This window comes from Mixophyes fleayi, chromosome 2 (assembly GCF_038048845.1).
Source record: "Mixophyes fleayi isolate aMixFle1 chromosome 2, aMixFle1.hap1, whole genome shotgun sequence".
Taxonomy (NCBI): Eukaryota; Metazoa; Chordata; class Amphibia; order Anura; family Limnodynastidae; genus Mixophyes; species Mixophyes fleayi.
The window spans coordinates 54378451-54400451 of record NC_134403.1 but is presented as its reverse complement, the minus strand read 5'-3'; the positions used below and the strand labels follow the sequence as shown (position 1 = coordinate 54400451).

The window sequence follows — 22001 nt, the reverse complement described above, 5'->3', positions numbered from 1 at the left end:
ATTGTTCCAGGCCAGCTATCTGTACACTTCCCAGCTCCCTTTCTATGAGGCACTGAAGGAGAGAGCATAGAGAGCAGACTTTATTACATGCAATCTCCTGTGAAACAACCCCTTTTGTTTCCTGCTTATTAGATAACACAACAAAGCACCATTTTTTAAGCAAATAAAGAGCCACTGTAGAAAAGGTTCTTTAAAGTGTGCCTATCACCTTTACAAACAATGGAGGCAGCCATTTTACTGAACCAAGCTAGTGCCATCACAGGGTCAAGAATTGACAGGCTTCATTCTCATTAATCATCATCATTTCATCAACATCATTTATTTATATAGTGCCAACACATTCCGTTGCGCATTAATATCGATTCAGCATAATGCCTCCATTTACAAAGTGCCGCAGTGATGCCATCAAGTCCTAGTAAATTGATAGGCTGCAATCGCAGGAATATTGGTTCGGACAATAAAAGGTCTGTGTCTGCTCTGGACACGTGAGCCTGCTACTATACTCCCTGTCAATGCAGGGAATATTGTGACACGATATGATGGAGCATGGTGTCCAAGTGTGTCATAGGTATAGAAGTTCTAAGCACATTTCCACAAACAAAAAGTTCTCAAATATCATGTAAACTATGCTCCAAGGGTAAGCAGCATTATCTGTCAATGATACAGAGTCAGAAATATTACAAGTATTAGTCAGAGTGCAGCACAGGATGGGCAGCAGTGGACGTCCAGAGAACATCACATGACCAGTGGGATCGCCTGAACAACCTCAGCTAGGAAACATTTTGTGAACAAGTTCTTGGATTTTCATCCAAAACTGAATTTGCAGTTTTGGGAAACATTATCCTTTTATAACAGACCCTTCAGACTACAAGAGTAGTAACCTGAGCAGTGTTTTACCTGCACAGTTGTACAAGAGGCATCAGGATGGGTCCTCAGACTACAAGATTTGTATGTACGAGGGTAAAGATTTGTACCTTGCCATACATGCTATGAGATCAGGCTTTCTGTCATGGCAGCCATACGAGAAATCAGTAAGCAATTTGACAACACACATTTGACCTAAATGCACTGATCTGGTAAGTAAAACGGTCACACTACACAGCAGGAATACAGAGCAGAGTATGTCTGTCCGTACGTCTGGCTCACACACAGCGGTGGGTGGAATGGATTCTCCACCATACCAGAACTAATAGCATTTTAATCAGCTTTAATAAGCCTATAAATAGCACACTTTCTATTGAGCATATTCAAACTGCCCAACTGACCAAACAAAATTGCACTGTGTATAGGGGAAGTGGGGTAGAAAACTATCTTCATATATAAAGTCTGTGTATACTTTGAAATAATCATATTTTTATATGCATGCTTAATGGCTCAATTTAAAACATGTATTGCATAGTAAAATATAGCAAATAATGAGGTTTGTGAAGAATAAAAAAATAATAAGAAAGGAAACTTACATCTGATATACTAACCTTAGACCCCTGGACATGAAAAAAGACACACACAGACAACAGACCACAACAGTACAAGAAAAAGAAAAGCATTAAAATCAAAAAGTAAAATCACATTTAGAAACAGTTGCATTATTTAATCCTAATGGTAATATACATAGAGCAAATCACTTTTTACTTCACTATATGTCAAAGATAATATAGCTACTCTGAAAATAGAGTATTTAAAACAAATGCACATTAAATAAGCATTTATATAAAAATATATATATATATAGTTGTGTGAAAAATGTTTTGTTTAAAATCTAAACCATTAATGCACATATGTCAAATAAAATAGGACTTGTTATCCTCTAAGGTGGCCACTAGATGGAGCCTTTATACTTACAGTTGGTGATGTGGCAGCAGACAACAAAGGCAATATTCCTCCACACGCAATAATGATATTGTCAACCATTTGTGAAATCAGGTGGATGGTGTTGTGAACAAAGATGATGTTTTCGTTGCTATTGACAAAGTCCATGACAGATTTTGTTGAATGGCTGAAGATCAAGGGAATCATTAGTACTGTGCCTCTATACACACATACAAAATAAATATATATAAATAAATATATATATATATATATATATATATATATATATATATATATATATATATATATATATATATATATATATATAGATATATATAGATAGATATATATATATATCACACATATATGATTGGTAGAAATATATTAAGCGCCTTTAATTAAGATAACCGATGGGGGTAACTGCAGATTTTCCTTTCCCCCTTCACTATCCCTAGCCCGAGGATTCTACTACTATTACAAGACATGAATATTTATCTATGATTAATCACTTGTACAAAGGAGAGGGTTAAGAAAACAAATGTATATCTTAGATTTGCACAAGTGTCCTACAGTAAATAATGAGACAAAAGTTACAATTAGAAAGGAACCAATGATATGTCTTTGTCCGATGGTATCACAGAATTAGCTCACTACTGCCAGCACAATGCTTTTTGTCCTAAGAGAGGAGAATATGAAACGGCAACATGACAGGATGAACTAGAGGAAAGTAATGAATCAAACCGTCTCTGATGTTTACAATTTTAAAACCAATACATTTAATCCTCAATTATTAGTTCAAGCTCTATCCTTAATGTTACTGTACAGTCATGTTCTAGCATTCGTTAACTAGAGAAAGGATTCCTCTTTAATAATTAACTTCCCATAAAATTGTTTCAAACTCATATCCCATTGGTCCTCGGCTTTCTATCATCCACAAAACTATTACAAAATACCCTAAACCTGTGATAAACTAAAATAAACAGACAGGCTGGTACGTCTAATTATTTTTTCTCTCTTTAATAATAAATGTCTTGGTAAACATCCTTCTAGCAGGGGGTGACCACAACATAAACATAATAATTAGCTTCCTTTTCTATAGCCTGCCAAAACCACAAGGCATAAAGGTTATGTGACTATAAATACTAAATGTGCCTCACATTTAATGTTCCCTCATCATATGAGAAACTTACATGGCCCCCAAGGGAACAAACCACAACCAGCTCAATTACAGAATAAAAACTTAATGAGCAGTACGACATCTTGCACTCAAACTTGTTACTTAGGAGCCCTCTAAGACTAACCTATACAATATGTTACACCAGTATGATCATACATCTCCTCTTGGATTATACAGCACTCTCTTAAACTTAACATGTCTAAAACCGAAAACATTTTCACCCCCCACCAACCTGTACCTAACTGTTGACCATATCACTCTCTCGTCCATCCCTCAAGTCCACTGCCTGGATGTCATCCTCAACTACTCCTTCTTCTTCACCCTCACCGCCACATTAAGTACCTCTCCGAATCCTTCAGCTTCCACCTTCGCAATATCTCAAGGATCAATCCAAAATTCACATTTACTAATTATCTTATCTCGACTACTGTAACCTTCACCTCTCTGGTCTCCTTCTCCCAACTTCCCTCTGTTCTAAATGCTGCTGCCCGACTCATTTTGCTGTCTCACTCAACTTTTCTCACCCTCCGTCAGTCGCTACATTGGCTCCCTGTCTGTTACAGAATCAAGTTCAAACACCTCACCTACAAAGCCCTCAGCCACCCATCTAATCTCCTTCCTCATTTCTACCCACACTCCTTTTTCTCAGCTCTCCCAGCAACCGCCACCTCCCCACTGAGAATCTCTTCTCATCTCCAGGAATTCTCCCGTGCTGCTCCCCACTTTTGGAACGCGCGCCCACCCACAAATTAAACAATCCTCTAATCTCCAAAGTTTTAAAGGGTCAACTCATCTTTTAATTAAGCCTACCAGCCTCCTGCCTTACTATTGTGTCTCCACCAGCCCCTACCTCTATCCCCCCACTCTGTAACTGGGACATTCCTTACAAAACACATTTTAAATGTTTTACCTTCTCCAAACATGCACATCAGTCTCTAAAGCAAAGAGCAGATCCGTTAAAAGTCGCTGGTGCATTGGGGACCACTTAAACTCAGGGATACGGAACATTGTGGTACGTGGGCCAGGACTGAACTGACGGCGCTGTTCCTCAGTCATCGGCATGCCACGGAATCCCAAATCAACGCGCAAGTCCCGTTCATGTTGGCTGATTGATCGACCTTGGACAGCCTAAAATGTATCAATAGTTTATTTAGTACATTTTTAAAAAAAAGTTAAAAATTTTCATCCAAATCTTTCTTTATTGCAGAAACTGCTGAAAATACTGCAAAACATTACTCCGCGGTCATGTAAAAAAAACAAACCTAAAAAGTTTCTAAATTAATTCTTTGCAAAGTACTCTGACTCTACATGCTTATTACAAATAGTTACAACTCAGATAACTGCATAGCAATTCTTGGGAGTAGATGCCCATATTACCTTAACTGCACATTTAGCAGAGAAATATAAATGCAGCTATTTCAGCACGCCGTACACCTGAAGGTACAGTCAGGCAATTACAGTCTCTCTATGGCTCATATTTTTAATTACATTTTGTTCTTCAGACTCTGCAATCACTATTACAGCTTCCAACCTTATAAGAAATTAACGTACATAAATTAAATTATTAAAAAACATTTGACAGAGTATATATTGAATACTATTACAGTGAAAATAAACCTTGCTTAAAATGAATATGTTACCCTGTGTACTTCTACACCACGGCTCGAGTACTGGTGCTTAAATCACCGGGTTTATCTGGTGGGCTGAGATTGTGGAGTAGCAGAAAAATAATTATCCCTACAAGGCATATGAATGAAAGTCATAATAACGGCAGATGCTGCCCGGGAGCAGAAGACACAATCACCCTGACCGCTAATAATTACTTATCTAATTCACATGTATATCGTGCAGTTCGCAGCCATTCTACATTTTCAGACTCATGCAGTGCATCAAATCTGAAATACTGCAATACCATTGAATACGACTTATCAACTATGTATTCTCAACTGGGTAGTTTGAGCTCTCACATTCCCTAGGGTTAAACGTGTCAGTACTCTCACATGGATACCCCTATGTCTTCCCTTCATTAATACAATATAATAATACTTAAGCCTAGTCAGAGAATACTAAAACCAATAGAAAGATAGAATTTAACGGTAGAAAAGATTATTTTATTATAAAGAACAATCGGATATTAAAGTAATAACGTAAACTGTGAGAACAATTCTAAACCATTACAGTCAAAAACTCATGGTATAACATTGAGGGTATCCTCCAAAACCACTGGAATATTCCATTGATCCAATTGTGCCATTCTTTACCTCCTAAACCGTACGCAGTCTATAGAAATGTCAGCAATCTGAGGAGTATTCCAGGCAATGGAATCAGTAGTAACTTTAGTTCTAACTGACTCCAATAGACAAATGGCGTCATCTCTACCATCACTGCAACATGTGTAAAATGATGGAAAAGTGCTGGTGAAAAGGAATATACAGCAATCACTCACATAACCAGCGCCTCTCCATTTGTTACCTATATTAGCGGGTGTGCTTGCAAACTCACCTGTGTAACACAAGGAAAAAATTAAAAATAAGAATAGAGCTACTCAAAAACAGAGGGCATGTCCCCCCTCAATAAGCCAAATCCCTTAAATCTCACTTTAAATTTAAATGGCAACATAAAAAAAGTCTCTTCCAGACTCTTACGGAGGCTGTCCTTCTCTCAATCCAAACAATATCCAGAAAAGCCTTTGTTTAATCTGGGAACAACAGGCCCCAGAGGCTGTCCGCTAATATGCTGAAAAGACAACCCAAAAATACCCTAGAGGGAGTAGAGGACCCCGGACATAAAATTATTCAATTGGCCTCTCATTTCTCCCAAGTTGTTGCATCATATGCACCCACAGATACATCCTCTTGGCTGGATATCAAGTCTGAGTACCTAGATCGGCCTGCCCTAACTCCCTTGTAGGCATGTAGAAAGCAAAACAGGCCATCGACCAAACAACCACCATTAACATTCTCTGGGACTAATATTCATTGAAATACTTCCACCTCCCCTATGATTGCTATCTGGGGTAACCCAGCATTTCCGTAGAGATAGTGTATAGGCAGATTTATCAACTGGCCGATATCAAGTTCCCCACTGATTTCTATAGACCGTGTTGGTGGCTCTCCCTTACTGACCTCCAGCAGAGGTCACCTTCTCATGTCTTAAGCCCATTTAAACATCTACAGATACGATATTTCTTAATCTCTATCGCCAATTTGCACTTTCAGAGATCTCACCCCTTTTGAACGGATTTGCAGACATCACCCTTCATGCATGGAAATTATTTTACAAATGTATGGCTTTCTGCTTGATGCTGTTCTGCCAACTCTTTCTCTCCTAGAATTGGCAGTGTGAGGCACCTTACCAACTTCCAATCACCTTAAGCTAATATGACAAATATGTTGCTCCCTCCCTACTAGCCCTGTATCCCCATCTCCGCTAACCCTTCACTTCCATTCCACCCTGCCCCTATTTGTTTTGGTTTTCCTATTGTATTCCTAAAAACTGGTCATTCTCTGTTGCATTTCTATTGTTCCTTTACCATGATTATTACACCTGCATATTGGTCTGTGCAATTTGTTTTAGATCCATTGTTCTGTTGTATGAATCTGTATCTATACTATGACCATGCAAAATTAAAGAGAGAATAAAAGAATACAGGAACATGTCAGCAACATCGGGAGGGTTAGTTACAGTAGTATTTTGTGACATTTTATTTATAAACAATACAAATATTGAGAGTTTCAGACTTAAAGCGATTGAATCAATACAATTAGGCCATATAGTCAATAAAGGTCTCTTTCTAAAAGGGAGTCCTACTGGGTCTGAGTTAAATACATTGACACCAGGGGGTAAATGCATCAAACTGAGAGTTTTCTGGCAGGTTTGAAAAACCAATCAGATTCTAGCTATCATTCATTTAGTGCATTCTACAAAATGATAGCTAGAATCTGATTGGTTGCTATAGCAAACATCTCCACTTTTCAAATCTGTCGGAAAAAGCTCAGCTTGATACATTTACCCCCAGAAGGTATTAATGAGGATTAGTCTTATTTTTATGACACAATGGATATATGGCTTTTTAAGATGATCGCTATATTTCAGCATTTTTTGGTTGGCCTTATTTTAATGTTGGCCTTGGGTTTTTGGGATTTTGTTTTTTAAACGTATATTTTTATTTACATATACTTAACATTTCCAAGCATTTTTATTTTATTTTTTTTAAAGTGAGGTTTAATTAAGTCTTATTTTAGTACTTTTATAGGTTTACTGCTATATACACTTTCTTAGGTGCACCTGTAAACCTTTTTGTTAATGCAGAAATCATATCAGCCAATAATGTGGCTGCAACGCAATGCATAAAAGCAAGCAGTCATGGTCAAGAGGTTCAGCTGCTATTCAGACCAAACACCAGAATGGGGATGAAATATGCTCTAAGTGACTTTGACCATGATAATTATTGTTGCTGCCAGACAGAAGGTGGGTTTGAACATCTTAGAAACTGCTGATCTCTTGGGATTTTCATGCACAACAGTCACAAGAGTTTACAGAGAATGGTGCAGAAAACAAAATCGTGTCCAGTAAGCAGAAGTTCTGCTCCTTGTTAATGAGAGGTTAGAGGAGAACGTGGACAGGAAGGGTCAGTAACTCAATAACCACAGGTTACAACAGTGGTATGCAGAAAATACTCTGAATGCACAGTATGTGGAGCTTCGAAGTGGATGAGCCAAAACAGAAGACGACCACACTTATGGTATCAATTTAGTTAAAGGAAATAGCGCAGGGCGCTGATTTATATAAACTGCCAATGCACTTATTTTTAATATTGTATATATTCTGAGATAGGAAATCCTTATTTCTTAGACAAGGGTAGAAACTGTTTTTTCCTGTTTTCACCTTACTAAAGGATATGCCTTATTTCTGATGCATATATCTGATACAATAGGCCTTTGTGGATGGAGGTCTTGTGTGTATTGGGATGTATTTAGTATGGAAGTGCTAATGAAGTTTTGTGATTAAGTGTCATGCCTGCTCTGGCCAAAGGCCCAGCAGCAGGTCGTTACTGCGTGGCCTGTTGTCCAGAGTGAATTTCATAGATAAGTGCAAATTTTGTTAGCTTTGCAAAACATGTAAATCCATGTTTGTGTAAATATAGTATATTCTGATGATAAAAATAGCATGTATCTGAAATGTATAAATGCACTGACTTGTACACTGAAATGTGTTCATTCTGTTTTTCATCTGACCTGATCACACTGGTATCTTCTACCAGTGTGTGAGAGCAAATAAACATCTTGCTTCAAAGACCTGCTTGGAAACATCTTCAATATTGCTGTATTCCTGTGATCTACAGACTAGACCCTAAATCTAATCCGTTCTCTGGCTGTCTCTGAGGTTTGGATTCAAGCGTTTCCAGTACCACCACTCTGCCTACTACCCAGCAGCCCTGGTCAATGTGATAGGCCAGGGGGGGATCCATTCACAGCAACCCGTATCCATAGTAAGAGGTCCGGAGTTACCAGCCCGGGTACACCAGCAACGAGGTACGCTAGCAGCGTCAGTGACCCAGAAGGAACGTGGGTCTGAGTGCCATAGAAAGAGCTCAGTGGTGGCAGCATTGAAAGCCCCTCCTACTGCGGTAAGAGGGCGCATTTGGGATAACGAAAGGGAACGGTGGCAAAGTAAGCCCAGCCAGTTCCCAGCAACAACAGACAGGGTGGCATAGGCAATCCATCCTGTATCTGTGTATGTGTGTGTGTGTGTGTGTGTGTGTGTGTATGTATATATATATATATATGTGTATGTATATATATATATATATATATATATATATATGTGTATGTATATATATATATATATATATATATATATATATATATATATATATATTCCTTCCTTCAAGTTATTATGTGATGTCCTATGTCCCAGTGCCGCTATATAACGAGCATGTGTATATAGTACCATACAGTATTGATACAGAGACTCTGGGTGTGCCATAAATAGCACAAGGAAAAAGGCAGCCGGTCTTTAACAAGGTCATCTAGGAACAATAGAACAAATAGGTAGGGTATACTACACTGTAATTTATCATTCTATTACGCGTATTCCATACATTCTTTTTCATTAATATTTCTTAATTTTAGAAGAATTTATCGCTTTTAAAAAAATGCAATGTGAGGAACAACACCGGTGAAGGTGCTAAGGAGCTTTAATATTAATTAAAAACATGAAGTAACACGCAGCCCACACCAGTATTACATTTTCCTTACAATATTAATGTATCATTGCTCCTTTTAACAGCTTAATAAAAATAGACAGAAATGACCGATGAACAAATGCACAGAAACCCAGGTAAGTGTGAGCTGCCGTAATGAGAACTCACACTTCTAATTCTCAATCAGTAGTACAGTAGCAGTTAAGAGATGGAAGGTATCTTGTTGCTTAGCAACAGACCGCACTCATATTCTGTGAAAGAGTCTCAAGATTCCTGCTCAGGATTCACAGATGGACAAATTATATAAATACGACAAAACTCTGAAAGAATTATCTTTTTATTGCTGTACTACTTCCAACACTGGGTTCTGCCTGCTCCGTCAAATCAATATAATTAAGTGCCAGTTCAGTCCAGTATGGCCCATCACATGACCGCCTCTGCAAATAGTTCTCCCAATTGTATGTCAGCTACTTTTCCTGATGACGAGGCAGTGTTGGAATCCAGTATAACTCGTAGCGTGCTTCAGCAATTATCCAAAATCAACTGCATCCTCGTAAACAGTCGGCATCCTTATTGAATGTGCAGCATGACATTTATATCACTTAAATGGCTGTTTTTATGATGAGTAATAAGAAAAAAAATGAAACACTTTTTTAAAAATGTTAAGCCTATAATCCTGGCAATAGGCCAAATTAGGAAGTGGTGATTTCTGTACATATTGTACTTAACTCATTTTGCCTCTTACTGAATATTCTTGTCAATTAAAGAACATAGGACACATTTCCCATTATTTCAAATGGTAACCTAGGACCTCTTAAACAGCTATTCTAGCTAGCTTTATCATATTCTGAATTACTGTCACTGTTGCTAATGATGTCCATGAAGAGGTTATCCCTGCATATTAAACCTATCAACAATGATAGACAAGATAATGTTGAATACAGAAGCCAGTCAGTGGAATCTAGGAGCCAGGAGAATGTTGTAGGACACAAGGGACGATCTTATGATATGTTACGTACCAGCACAAGCTTTCTAATGTATCCATCATTCCTACACCACGTTCAGTTAGCGCTTAGCTTGTCATGTACCACATAAACGTGTGTCCGTCCGAGGCCAGTTGGCAATGCACAGGTCTGCTAAAAGTAGTGTTTCCCATATGGTCACTTAGCTCCAAGAGACATTAGAATACTTTCCAAGGGCACTTTGTTGTGGAGCCAGTGCAGCTAAACTCATCACATGCAATGCAGTATCGGCGGATATCCCCATCATGTCGCCTTCACTGGATTTGAGACCTTTTTCAAATTTTTAATAATTCTCATCAATTTTGTTCTCAATGCCGTGAGAATAAGAAAAATAGTAAACATGACATGTGACATGCATAAACAGAATAACTATTACGTAGTTGGTCAAAATGTAAAAATAGGGACAAACCAAACTGTGATAGACCCTGGAAATCAGGGACAGTCGGCAACTATTTGCTATACATAATAAGGGCATTCCATTGTCACGGGTGAAACATTTGCACCGAGGTTTTCTTATTAAAAAAGTTCTCATATTACGAAGTATATTAACATTATTATGGTAGCTTACATACAGTGTGCATGTTATTATAAGATGTGTACAGTATCTATATGCATCGTTAGGCATGACATTATTGATTTTCAAACGGATGGGACAGAAAATGGACATACAGTACCTTCTGTCATAGTGAGCAATTTTATGCAATCTCTGTGAATGTACAGGTGGAATCAAATTTATAATTTACCCATTGTGAAGTAAGAACTTGATGTGGAATATGTTACAAAAAAAAAAAAAAAGTATTAGTTTTATGCAATATAATGATTTTTTATTTTGTCATGGGTGGGACAACTGTGGGGTATATTTACTAAACTGCGAATTTGAAAAAGTGCCTATAGCAACCAGATTCTAGATATCATTTATTTTGTACATTATACAAAATGACAGCTACAATCTGATTGGTTGCTATAGGCAACATCTCCACTTTTTCAAACTCGCCATTCAGTAAATCTAGTGTCATGTGTGGGACACAGCGCAAAATAATTCTCAGTAACAGCCGTTTCATGTATACAAAACAAAAACAGTGCGCTTCTATTGCTATACAATCATTTTTTTTTGCCATTTAACATGTGAATCTTACTTCAAATATTATTGTTTTGAGTAGAGATTTTATTTGTTTTCACATTACACTTTTAAACCTGTTCAAACATCTACTAAAGAAGAAAAACGCAGAATAAAACCCTGCCTCTCACTTTTTTTAATTCTGGTGAGGGTAACACTGAAATAATATGATCAAAATTTACAAAATTAATATCATTGTCATCTGTTTTGAACAGTTTTCCGTTTTCCTAAACCACCTTCAAAAACATTTCTTTTACTGAATCATCATCTTCACAGGATCTCTGTGCAATGCCAGCATATCTGTAGCAAACCGTCTATCTGGAAGATGTTTTGAACTGTAACAGCAAAAATGCCCCTTGCTGTTACATCAACTTCAGGTGGCTGTATCTGAGTAACTTCCAGTTGGGAGGGACGATCTTCAGGACTATCAGGTTCACTTGGGAGATTTTAAGTTTGAAAATGTTGAACATTTTGTGCTCAGACTGAAAGTTGTCCCCAACAATCAAAGTTTATTTGTCATGGCCCCACAGATAGTGACTGTAACCCATCAAAACCAATTACAGCTTTCCATCTTTGATCTAGAATTTCCTTGTTTACTTCAACTTCTTCAGAAATGATCTGTATGATCTCAACATTTTCACTAACGAGCTGAAACAAAGTATTTAGAATTCTCAACATGAAATGTGCGCTATTTTACTCTGCTCCACACAGCACGTTTTACAACGGCTTCTATCCCATCAACCACCCCATTGTCATGAGATGTGGCAAAGTATCATTGTCCCTCCACTCCGAAGTCTTCTTTCATAAAACAAAGGTTCGACATTGTAAATTTATTCTTAAATTGGGCTGCTGCTCCATCGGAAAATATCTTGATGTTTAGTAAATTGAACTCATTTTTCAATGAAGTTACAATTCTATTCAGGTAGGCAAATACAGCATGCTTGTGGTGGGCAAGACAATCAATGACCATTCCAAAGGAATGGTTTTCTTCCCTTGAAAGTCATGCACAAGCAGTACATATAGAGACCTGGTTGTGGATCCAATGCACGGACTGTATTTCATCTTGGGTCACTGTAGAAATTTTCTGCAAAATCAGTTTGGAGCACAGGTCGCCTTCCTTTAGATTTTCAGTCATGTCAATGAATGTTTGAGACTGAATTCTTTTAACATAAACACGATTTTTGAGTCGAAGTAACTGAATTTAATGCAGCAATACCATCTTCAAGTGAGCATTCAGTCTCAACTAGTTTGGAGTGACAATGAATTTCTTTATATTGTTTCCAGCTAATGTTGCTATAAGTGCATACATCAAAAATTCATTTCTGAGTTCTGTAGTGCAGTCTTTACATTTACCTGTCATGCATTCTTTATTTTTTGGATCACAACAAACAAATTCAAGCAATTGATTTCTTTCTCTGTAAAGTTCCTATCTTGTTGGCCGATTGCTTTGGTAATGTGCACGTACACAAGTTTGGATGATACTTACATACCAACATAGTGTGGCATTTCACATGTAAGCATAACATGTTTGGAACGCAACACACAGAACTTGCAAAGTTTCACTGGAACATCACCAGTCTTGGGGGTAAATGTATCAAGTTGAAAGCTTTCCGGCAGGTTTGAAAAACCAATCAGATTCTAGCTATCATTTATTTAGTACATTCTAAAAAAGGAAAGCTAGAATCTGATTGGTTGCTATAGGCAACATCCCCACTTTTCAAACCAGACAGAAAACGCTCAGCTTGATACATTTACCCCTTGGTGTTCAAATTGCCACGGGTGGGACAGTTTAAAAAAAGGTTAAAATCATGATAATGCAACTGTATAATTCAATTAATGATTTTTAGAGGTAATGAAGTTAAGCAAATGCTTACTTCTAACCAACTGTACACCCAACCTCAAACCATTATCTCATCACAAAAAATGTAGTATGTTTTTTTGTCTCGGGCATAGTAATTAAAGAACTCTGTTTTTGCAAGTTAAATACTATATATAAACTTAACTTCAAGATTCATCCGAGAATTTGCTTGAAAAGTTAACACTTTAAACAGCATCAAAACTCACTAAGAACTTATAGAACATAAGCAGCTGGTGAGTATGTAATGGTGGCAACTTTGGAAGCAAAACTTCTTCAGTAGGCAGCTACCCACATATAAAATTCCATAAAAGAAAAATAATTTTGCAGCACCATTGTCATGGTAGAACATTACATTTGAGGTGTTCACTAACAAAGCGGAAAAAAAAGAACCTTGATAATGATTTTGAAAAAATAATGGGCAGTTCCATCTTCTCATGGAATACCCCAACATATTACCTGGGCAATAGACTGCACAAGGCCCACAGAGGCAGCCTGCAGCCACCACCACCACTCCCCCCCCCCTCATTTCTGCCTATGACTCATTGGCCGTTTTCTCTGCTTTATGCCATGATGGCATCAGCTCTTGGGAAGTCTGAGAGGCACTGGTGGTAAATGTGGTTATAAAGGGCAAATGTGAGTATTCTGGGTAAGTGGGCGTTGTGAGTGGCCAGTTTTATCATATGGGCTCTATTGTTGAGTGGCACACGGGGGTCCATGAAGTGATCAGGTTGTCCATCACTATATTAAAAACTGTTCCTTACCTCCACATTGGGTACTTACAGTATTATCAAAGTGAAAACATGCAGTACATCACAGCGAAAATCCATACATTAATTAACAGGCTGCCATGGGTTAAGCCACACTTAAATTATGTTACCAAATAGCCCTCACAGTGTAAAATCTCAATCACAGATTATTTACACACAAATGACCCTGCAAATATACCAGACATGGAGGTCCCATAACACAAACTGTCAGCTGATTATGGCACTATGTGAACATCAAGTCTGTCATTTTATTGCCCCTCACCACTATGTCAATTTAAAAGTAACAATATAAAACAAAAAATGACAGCAATCTTTCTTTATTGAGATGAAAAACAAACAAATGTAACCAGTACACATGAACAATTTTAAATATAGGGAGAAAAAAATAATAATGTCAACCTCAACATTTTCTACATAGAAGGGACGTTGAGACAGAGTGGGGTATAGTGGAAGATAAAAGGAAAAGAAAGGGATAAAAAAAAAGGGGAGAGAAGGGAGAGGGGTAGATGATCAGGGCTATTACAAGATTCCAGAGTGGTACTAAGTCGCATGTTAACAGAGAGATTCACCAGCTCCCAGAGTGGCCCTGCTCACATTGGTTAAACAATGTTGAACAGGGTTAGTCAGAGTACATGAAGGAGCAGTAGGCAGCTGACTCCTTAAATTCTAGCCAAATGAGCAACATGGCTGTGTCCAGTGAGCTGCTTTTAACTAGATATGGATAAGTCGTCCATAATCCTATAGAGTTCTATCCTTTGAAACCATTTCTTCATGTTTGGAGGGACAGTGGATTTCCAGTGCGTCAGAATCACTGCCGGGTGAGCTTTGTTTAACTATCTGAGCAATGAGTTTTTTCATTGGGAGATGGATACCGTGGAGTGATTTAATAACCAGAAGTCAGGTCCCTCCGGCACTGGAGATTCTAGAATTTCCTCAGAGTACTTCTTGACTTAGCTCCAAAAGGGACTAAGGACCGGGCTATTTCCACCAGATGTGGAGAGTAGTCCCAGAACCCGCGCCACATCTTCAACAAGACTGAGACACCCGGATACATTTTGCTGGGATGGGATGGGCACCTGTATCACCTAGAGAGTACCTTGAACTGCGTCTCCACTACTGACAGACTCATAGAGCTAGCATGGGTAAACTGAAAAATGTTCACCCAGAACTCGTCATTGCTAGTCCAAATCCCGATCCCAAGAACTAGCAAAACCTGGTAAAGAGTCATATAGGTTGACAAGAAGTATATTGGAAATATTGTAAATCGTATGCCTGGGTGTGTGTGAGACACATCACAGGTCCTCAAAGCTAGTCAGACTCCTTCCCGCCCCCGCCAGGCCGGTATTGTCCTGTAGGCAGTGTCAGGTTTGTAGGTACAAATGGGAAATTATGTTTCCCTGTAGCTCTAGAAATCTTAAAAGTGTGTATCATTGTAAAATTGAAGAATTGTAGTGTGGCAGGCAAAACCATGTTATATACCAAATGTACATATACATTACATAGAGTACATTGTTGGTCCACATTTATTTCAGTATACTGTCAATCCATTACTGGTGATTACTGTTAGGAACTCCCAAGCCAGCACAATAAAACTCGGAGTCTACTCTGAAAGCCTGGTGTTCGCTGGAGCCCCTAGTGGTGGGGACAGACTTGGCCGCAGGCTGACAGAGGGTCGAGAATCGTATGCCGACTAAGGAGAACCCAGGAGTGGAGTGATTGGAACAAGCGAGGGTCATACACGGGAAGTCAGTCACAGGTATTAATACCAAGCAGAGAGAGGACAAGCAGGCAGCAGAACTGTGAACAGGATGCTATAACCGGCAGTGAGGCTGCAGACCTCACTGCCTTAAATACCAGCATCAGCCAATCAGAGCTTAGCTCTGAAATCACATGAGCAGAGGCTCTGATTACCAATAACTATTAAAATTAGCCCACAGGCTTGTGAGCACTCCTGCGTACGCGCCCGGCTGTCCCCAGCCGCCGGGACGCGGCGCTACTGCTGCTGGCGTCCGACCGTTGCCTTGGCATTCCGTAAATGACATCCCGGTTGTCATATCGACGGCCGGGATGCCTGCAGGAAGGAGGTGAGAGTCGCGGCAGTGCCCGCGGCGACTGCTAACAATTACCTCTCTTGGGCAGGAAACAACAAACAGTAATGTGAATGCACGCACTCACTTTGGCCAGCAGAATAATGGAGTCAAATGTCCAGATAGTGCCAGTTTTAGCTCTTTCAGAGCTTGACAATGAGCAGAACTCGAGATATATTGTAACCTTATTTTCTCCATCTCCGTACACACACAGATTAACACCATACACTTGGCATTCTCCAGCAATATCTTCTATCTAAAGTTTTTTTATTACATGACTGCATTTAATCCGGGGTGGGCAAGATGTATAATTCAGTAGGCTGGGCCTTTTCCTGGATTTAAGAATCCAGGAAAAGCACATGTCCATTATCAATTGAAAAGACACAAAACCGTTAGGCACCGTCTGTAATTTGTAATGCATATTACCTACCTTTCCAACGGAGGTTCCTATTTTTGAAATCACCAATACTCCAAACGAGGATAGTGTAGATAAAGCAAATAGTTTTAAATGCAAATCAGAATTTTTTTCAACCCAAGTTAAAGATCCAAGCATAGACTGTTTTTATAAATTGATATATGAAAATTTCAGAATCCTATGTGCACAACCCTCTAAGAAACATATGAACATATGATCCCCACTAAGGGAGAGAGGAAAGCATAAAAAAAACAAAACCCTACAAATCAGATACCTCCATTATCATCAAAGAGGTGACAAAGGAGGTGGGGTAGTTATACAAAACCTGGCAGATTATAAACAAGAAGCCCATAGACAACTACACGATATTCATTTTTCCAAAAAACTTTCAACAACAACTCAAAAATATACTTGATGAATTCTTGGCGAGCAATGTTATCTCCAGAGAAATTTGGAAGTGCCTCTATAACCCCTATTCCATTACACCTATTTATTATCAACTCCCCAAAATACACAGATCACTTATTACACCCCCAGGGCATCCAATCATTTCTAGTTTGGGTTCCCTCGTGTCTAATTTGTCTTTTGTTGATTTTTATTTACAGCCTTTGGTTTGTTCTTTGAGATCATTTGAGATAATTTATACGTGATTCTATGCATCTTCTTCAGATTGTCAATGACATCGTCTGGCAGTTTTCTCACTTCAGATCACTCTACACAAATATCCTCCATGAAGTAGGGATAGATGTTATACAAAAAATTATTTTCAAACAGAGTGTGATCTCGGTACAACACCAACAATTTATCCTTGATTCCATCACTTTTATTTTAACACATGATCACTTTCTTTTTAAAGGTACTCATTATTTACAGGTTATGGGTACAGCCATGGGGGCCAGGTTTGCCCCAAGCTATGCCAACCACTAAATGTGTGTGTTCAAAGAGGAGCGCATCTGGGGTGGCAAGCTCGGGGGCAAACCTGGTCCTCTATGGCTGCTACATCGATAATTTTTCATTTGAAAGTGGGGCAATCAATCTTAATTGATCGTCACATATCTTAATAACAATCTGTATAATTTAAAATTCACTTATACCTATAACAGGACCTCCATAGATTTTCTGGATCTGAGCATGATTGCCAAGGATACCAAGATAGAGACCCTTGCATAAAAGAAAAAAGGTGGATACTAACACATTTTTGCATTATGCTAATGTCCACTATAGGGCATGGAAGAATAACATACCAAAAGACCAACTTATGCGCCTGAAACCTAATTGTTCAATGCCCGATAGATTTGATAACCAAGCCAAAGCATTCACAATGGAGACCCAACCTGTTTAACTGTCGTTGGTGTAGAACAGTTCAAAGTCACTGAGGGAGGAGGGGACAGATACAAAAAACTTTGCAAACAATAAGTATATTGGATGCATAAACTTAATACCACCTACCCATATTGCCTCAATGAAGGAACAGTGCTGAATAATGTTTTGTAACATCACTTTTTAGGTAGGTTCAGATGTCTCCGGAGGTCTGGTTATTGAAAAAAATCTTTTTACCAACTTATTTGTGTGATTTATTTTAGGTCTGTTTTTAATTCATTTGGTAATCTTCAAAGATCTGTGAGCTTTTGATAGCACTTTCAGGTGATCAAGATGGACATCCCCTCATTTTTATTTTTATTTTAATGCCACCAATATATTTCCCTAAAGGTTTATATGTTCTAGGTTATCTCTGCAGGCAATATAAATTATACATTTTTATTTTTCTCTATTGGTCTTTTCATTATATTTTTAATGGGGTCCTTTATCAATGAGGTTTCTTTTACATTTAGATTGTCAGGGAGGGGTGTTTTCTCTACCGGTGTTCTGATTTCTTTTAGTTAATGTTCCTAATTGTTAGAAAATAATCAGCTTCACCACAACTGACAGATGAATGATTAATGAATTGTGGGTATAAAGAAGACCTAGACGACACGAAGGTCAGTTAGATCTCCCTCAGAGAAAATTACTTTAAAGTAATGAAACGCATCAGGGTTAATACTGCGTGAACCCTTTTGATTCCAGTTTTCAGTTTGGCCTCTTATGTATGGAAAGGTTTTTACTATCTCTGCAAAGTATCATACGGACATTTCGGGTGTTGGACGATCTCTAATTACAAGTTCCTGTGGCTGGTAACATGTTCTTTGGCCGATCAACACATTGAACATCTCGGCATCCAACACAATCAGCATCTGGCTGTGCAATCCTCCCATGCGCACAAGACACTTTTGGCAGTAAGTTCGTACCATATACAAAAAAGTAAAACCTAGAGCGCTCCAACAGGTGGCTGCCTAAGATGTAAACCTGGAGTGTACCAAAAACATAAATGCATACAAACAAAATAGGATAAACACCATAAGGTGCTACCTATGCAAGATGTTAAGGACTACTATATATTACTTATTACCATATTATATACTTTCTGTATACAATAACTACCACCCAACTGCCACAGGATTTTAAGATACTATACATTGAAGTTTCATTTTTCTTATTGAGATCATACAGCTTTGACTCTGAAGTGGATGATCTATTGGTTTTGCTAGTTGATACAGAGAAAAGAGAGTTTGCATAGTTATCTATACACTTCTTGAGTATCGGATTATTGTGGGCCCACAGGAATGTTTATCTGATAAATATATTTGTGCACAATTTAATATTTATAGATATTCTTACGCCTAAGTTTTTCCTCCGTTTTTTTATTATATGCTAACGCAATCCCATAGGGTTACTCTTTTTCTAAACTTCAAAATGTGTTTTTTATATATTTTTTATTGTATGTTTATATGTGGCGTTTTATGCAATAATCTGTTTTTATTGATATATGATTAAATAGGTTTCAATTTTTTACCATAGTATTAGAGAATTTTTTGAGTGTGACTTGGGACAGATAGAATTAGACACATTTTCTTTAGCGCTGCAGTTTTTGTTTTGTCCTTACTTTGTCAAAGGGAGAATTGCAGTCTCCTCCATGCAGCAGCTTTAAATATACATACAATTGTCTCTATATTAGTGCGCCTTAGTAAGGTATTTTTTCTTTTGTCGAGATTTATTAGCTACCTGGCTCTTAGGATTTGTCCACCCCTGGTACAACTATAATCCATGTTGCTCATGTGTGGTAGGACACTGATTTTCCATCATGAGTCCAGCACCATACCATCCAGTGCCCTAACAGGAAGCTGGGTGGAATGTACAAGAGCCTGATCTCCATTTACTTCCCTCTACGGCTGATAAATATCAATTAGTCTGATCTTAACAGATGATCCTAAAATATCTGAGGTCCTTTTGGAATAGCCCATCCCTTAGAGAATCTACTGTGTTGCCACTGAATATATACGTAAACAGTAATCATCTCTCTTTATGCCTGTGGCAGTGTATAATAAAATAACTAAACATAAGACTCCAGGGTCCATACTGTGATTAAGTGTTTCAGGCGAACAGGTTCTCCCTTGGGGTTAAGTCTTAACTAAATGGAAGTCTTATGCTTTCCATACATATATACAATTTGACAAGTGATTCAATCTAAAATGAAAATAACAGCCACCGGGATATGATTAAGTGCGGTAAACACAACCCGTCTTTATGACTGCATGTCACAGTAAAACCTGAGGTCTGATACTGCCAATGAGATCCTTCCCTGCAATGGATGCCTTGATCTGCTCAGCATGAAAAGACTTCACATGTAATCACACTGATGAAGGTTACCTTAATGTGATGCTGACAAACACTGTAGTCGTGGCTGACATTATTTGGTTAGATTATGCATCAATATATGTAAACTGAAAGACTGCACAAAATAAATATCTGCTGCCACATACGGATCCATGATAATGATTGACGCAAGATATCTTCAAATAACCTAACAAATTAGATGCGAGTGGAGGCAGCCATTTTTTTAAGCAGTGGGATTATTCATAGGAGTACAGACTAAGAACTAGAGCTCACACTCCAGCATGAGGAACAGCATGTAACACAGAGATGTCGCCAGCCCCTAGCCTACATCCACTGTGTAGTTGATTAGGGGATGATGAACGAGGGAAATGTCCAAGACTTCCATCCCACATGAATCCACAATGCTATTGTTAAAAACATCATATAAGCAATGGTCTGGTTAGTAGTATTAAACCATTAAGGGGGGCTTTAGTAATCACTTTCTTCCTGAGGCTTCTATGGCTGTGGCCATGTGACATGTGTAGCCTGCCGGTGAAACACAGCATTGGCGGAATCCTTTTTCCTGTAGTTACCTCCGAGTCATATATTTTATAATGGTCAATAAATCCCTGATCTGTAGTGTTATATTAGTGGCTTACAGGCTTCGCTCTGAGTTGGGACAGCACTTGTGTGAATGAGCGTTGAGATAAAACATTTATTAGAATTCCTCAAAAAAAATAATGTAATTGCAATTTGTATTAGAACATGTTTTACAGTTTTCTTATCACGTAAAAGTAAATAAGATTGGATATTGTGGTTAGTTCATTAACAGAAATGAACGTAGGCTAGCGGTTTTATTATGAAGGTTATTGAAAGATTCAATGACCCTTAAAACAGACACTAGAAGAGAACAGATTTACAAAATATTTTTTTTAAATAAAGGTCTGCAGTAAGTTATACCGCACCGCCTCTCTATAACCAGATGGAATACAGGGGCGTTATGGAGAAAGGCTCTCCTTATAGACAAGGCAGCTATATCCCAGTTTTATTTTTATAAAATGTAGTGTACAAAAAGTGTTAAATATTATTGCTGTTACCTGGTATTTACAACAAAGTGATGGACAGTCTTCTAATAATGAACACAAAGAATTTGCACTAGAGTGATCTGGGAAACCTGTACACAAGCTTGTGTGTGTGCAAACAGATTTTTGCATACATTTCAGATTAGGGGTGATATAACAAATAGAATGCATCTAAACTAAACACAAATATATATAGAGCAGGGTTTCCCAAACCCAGTCCTCAGGGCTCCCTAACAGTGCAGGTTTTCCGGATCACATGTGACATAATTAGGACCATCTGTGGATCTGTTACAATGTGTCAGTCAGTAATGAATACACCTGTGCTCCAGCAAGGATATATGGAAAACCTGCACTGTTAGGGAGTCCTGAGGACTGGGTTTGGGAAACCCTGACACAGAGGGAAAGGGAACAGGCTACAGTCACAAACAAAACCGCAACATACATTTGTATGAATCTACATGGTAGATATGTCTCCATTTTGATCCCCTCCATTGACATGTGAAACATGCATGTGATGCACCAGATGAAAGGACCTACCACCTAACTAGTACAATACCCTGTATGTATGCTTGTGGAGTCCCTGCCTGAACCTCATGTATAGGGGTGCAGAATAAGGAGTGATCACTGTACACAGCATATTAAACTACCAGAATGTCTACTGACTCTCACTGGTCTGAATACAGATGTAAGAGAGGACTACCAGGCAGCCTATAGCCTATTATTGAGTTCCACATACAAGGAATATCTTGAGATATAACAAATATTGCTAAAA

The 22001-nt window shown here is 38.3% G+C and overlaps 1 protein-coding gene across 5 annotated transcripts in view; it reads right to left on the bottom strand.

The window, feature by feature from the left end:
- NBEA (neurobeachin) overlaps positions 1–22001 on the bottom strand; it is a 468711-nt gene that overhangs the window by 267833 nt on the left and 178877 nt on the right. For 4 of the 5 annotated variants that reach the window (XM_075198991.1, XM_075198992.1, XM_075198993.1 and 1 more), the window contains exons 23-25: positions 3897–4114; positions 1843–1996; positions 1461–1484 (exon numbers count right to left, since the gene is read on the bottom strand). In XM_075198991.1, coding sequence (XP_075055092.1) covers positions 1461–1484; positions 1843–1996; positions 3897–4114 — 396 coding nt within the window. The remainder of the gene's footprint in view (positions 1–1460; positions 1485–1842; positions 1997–3896; positions 4115–22001) is intronic. The other variant, XM_075198996.1, reaches the window with a different exon arrangement.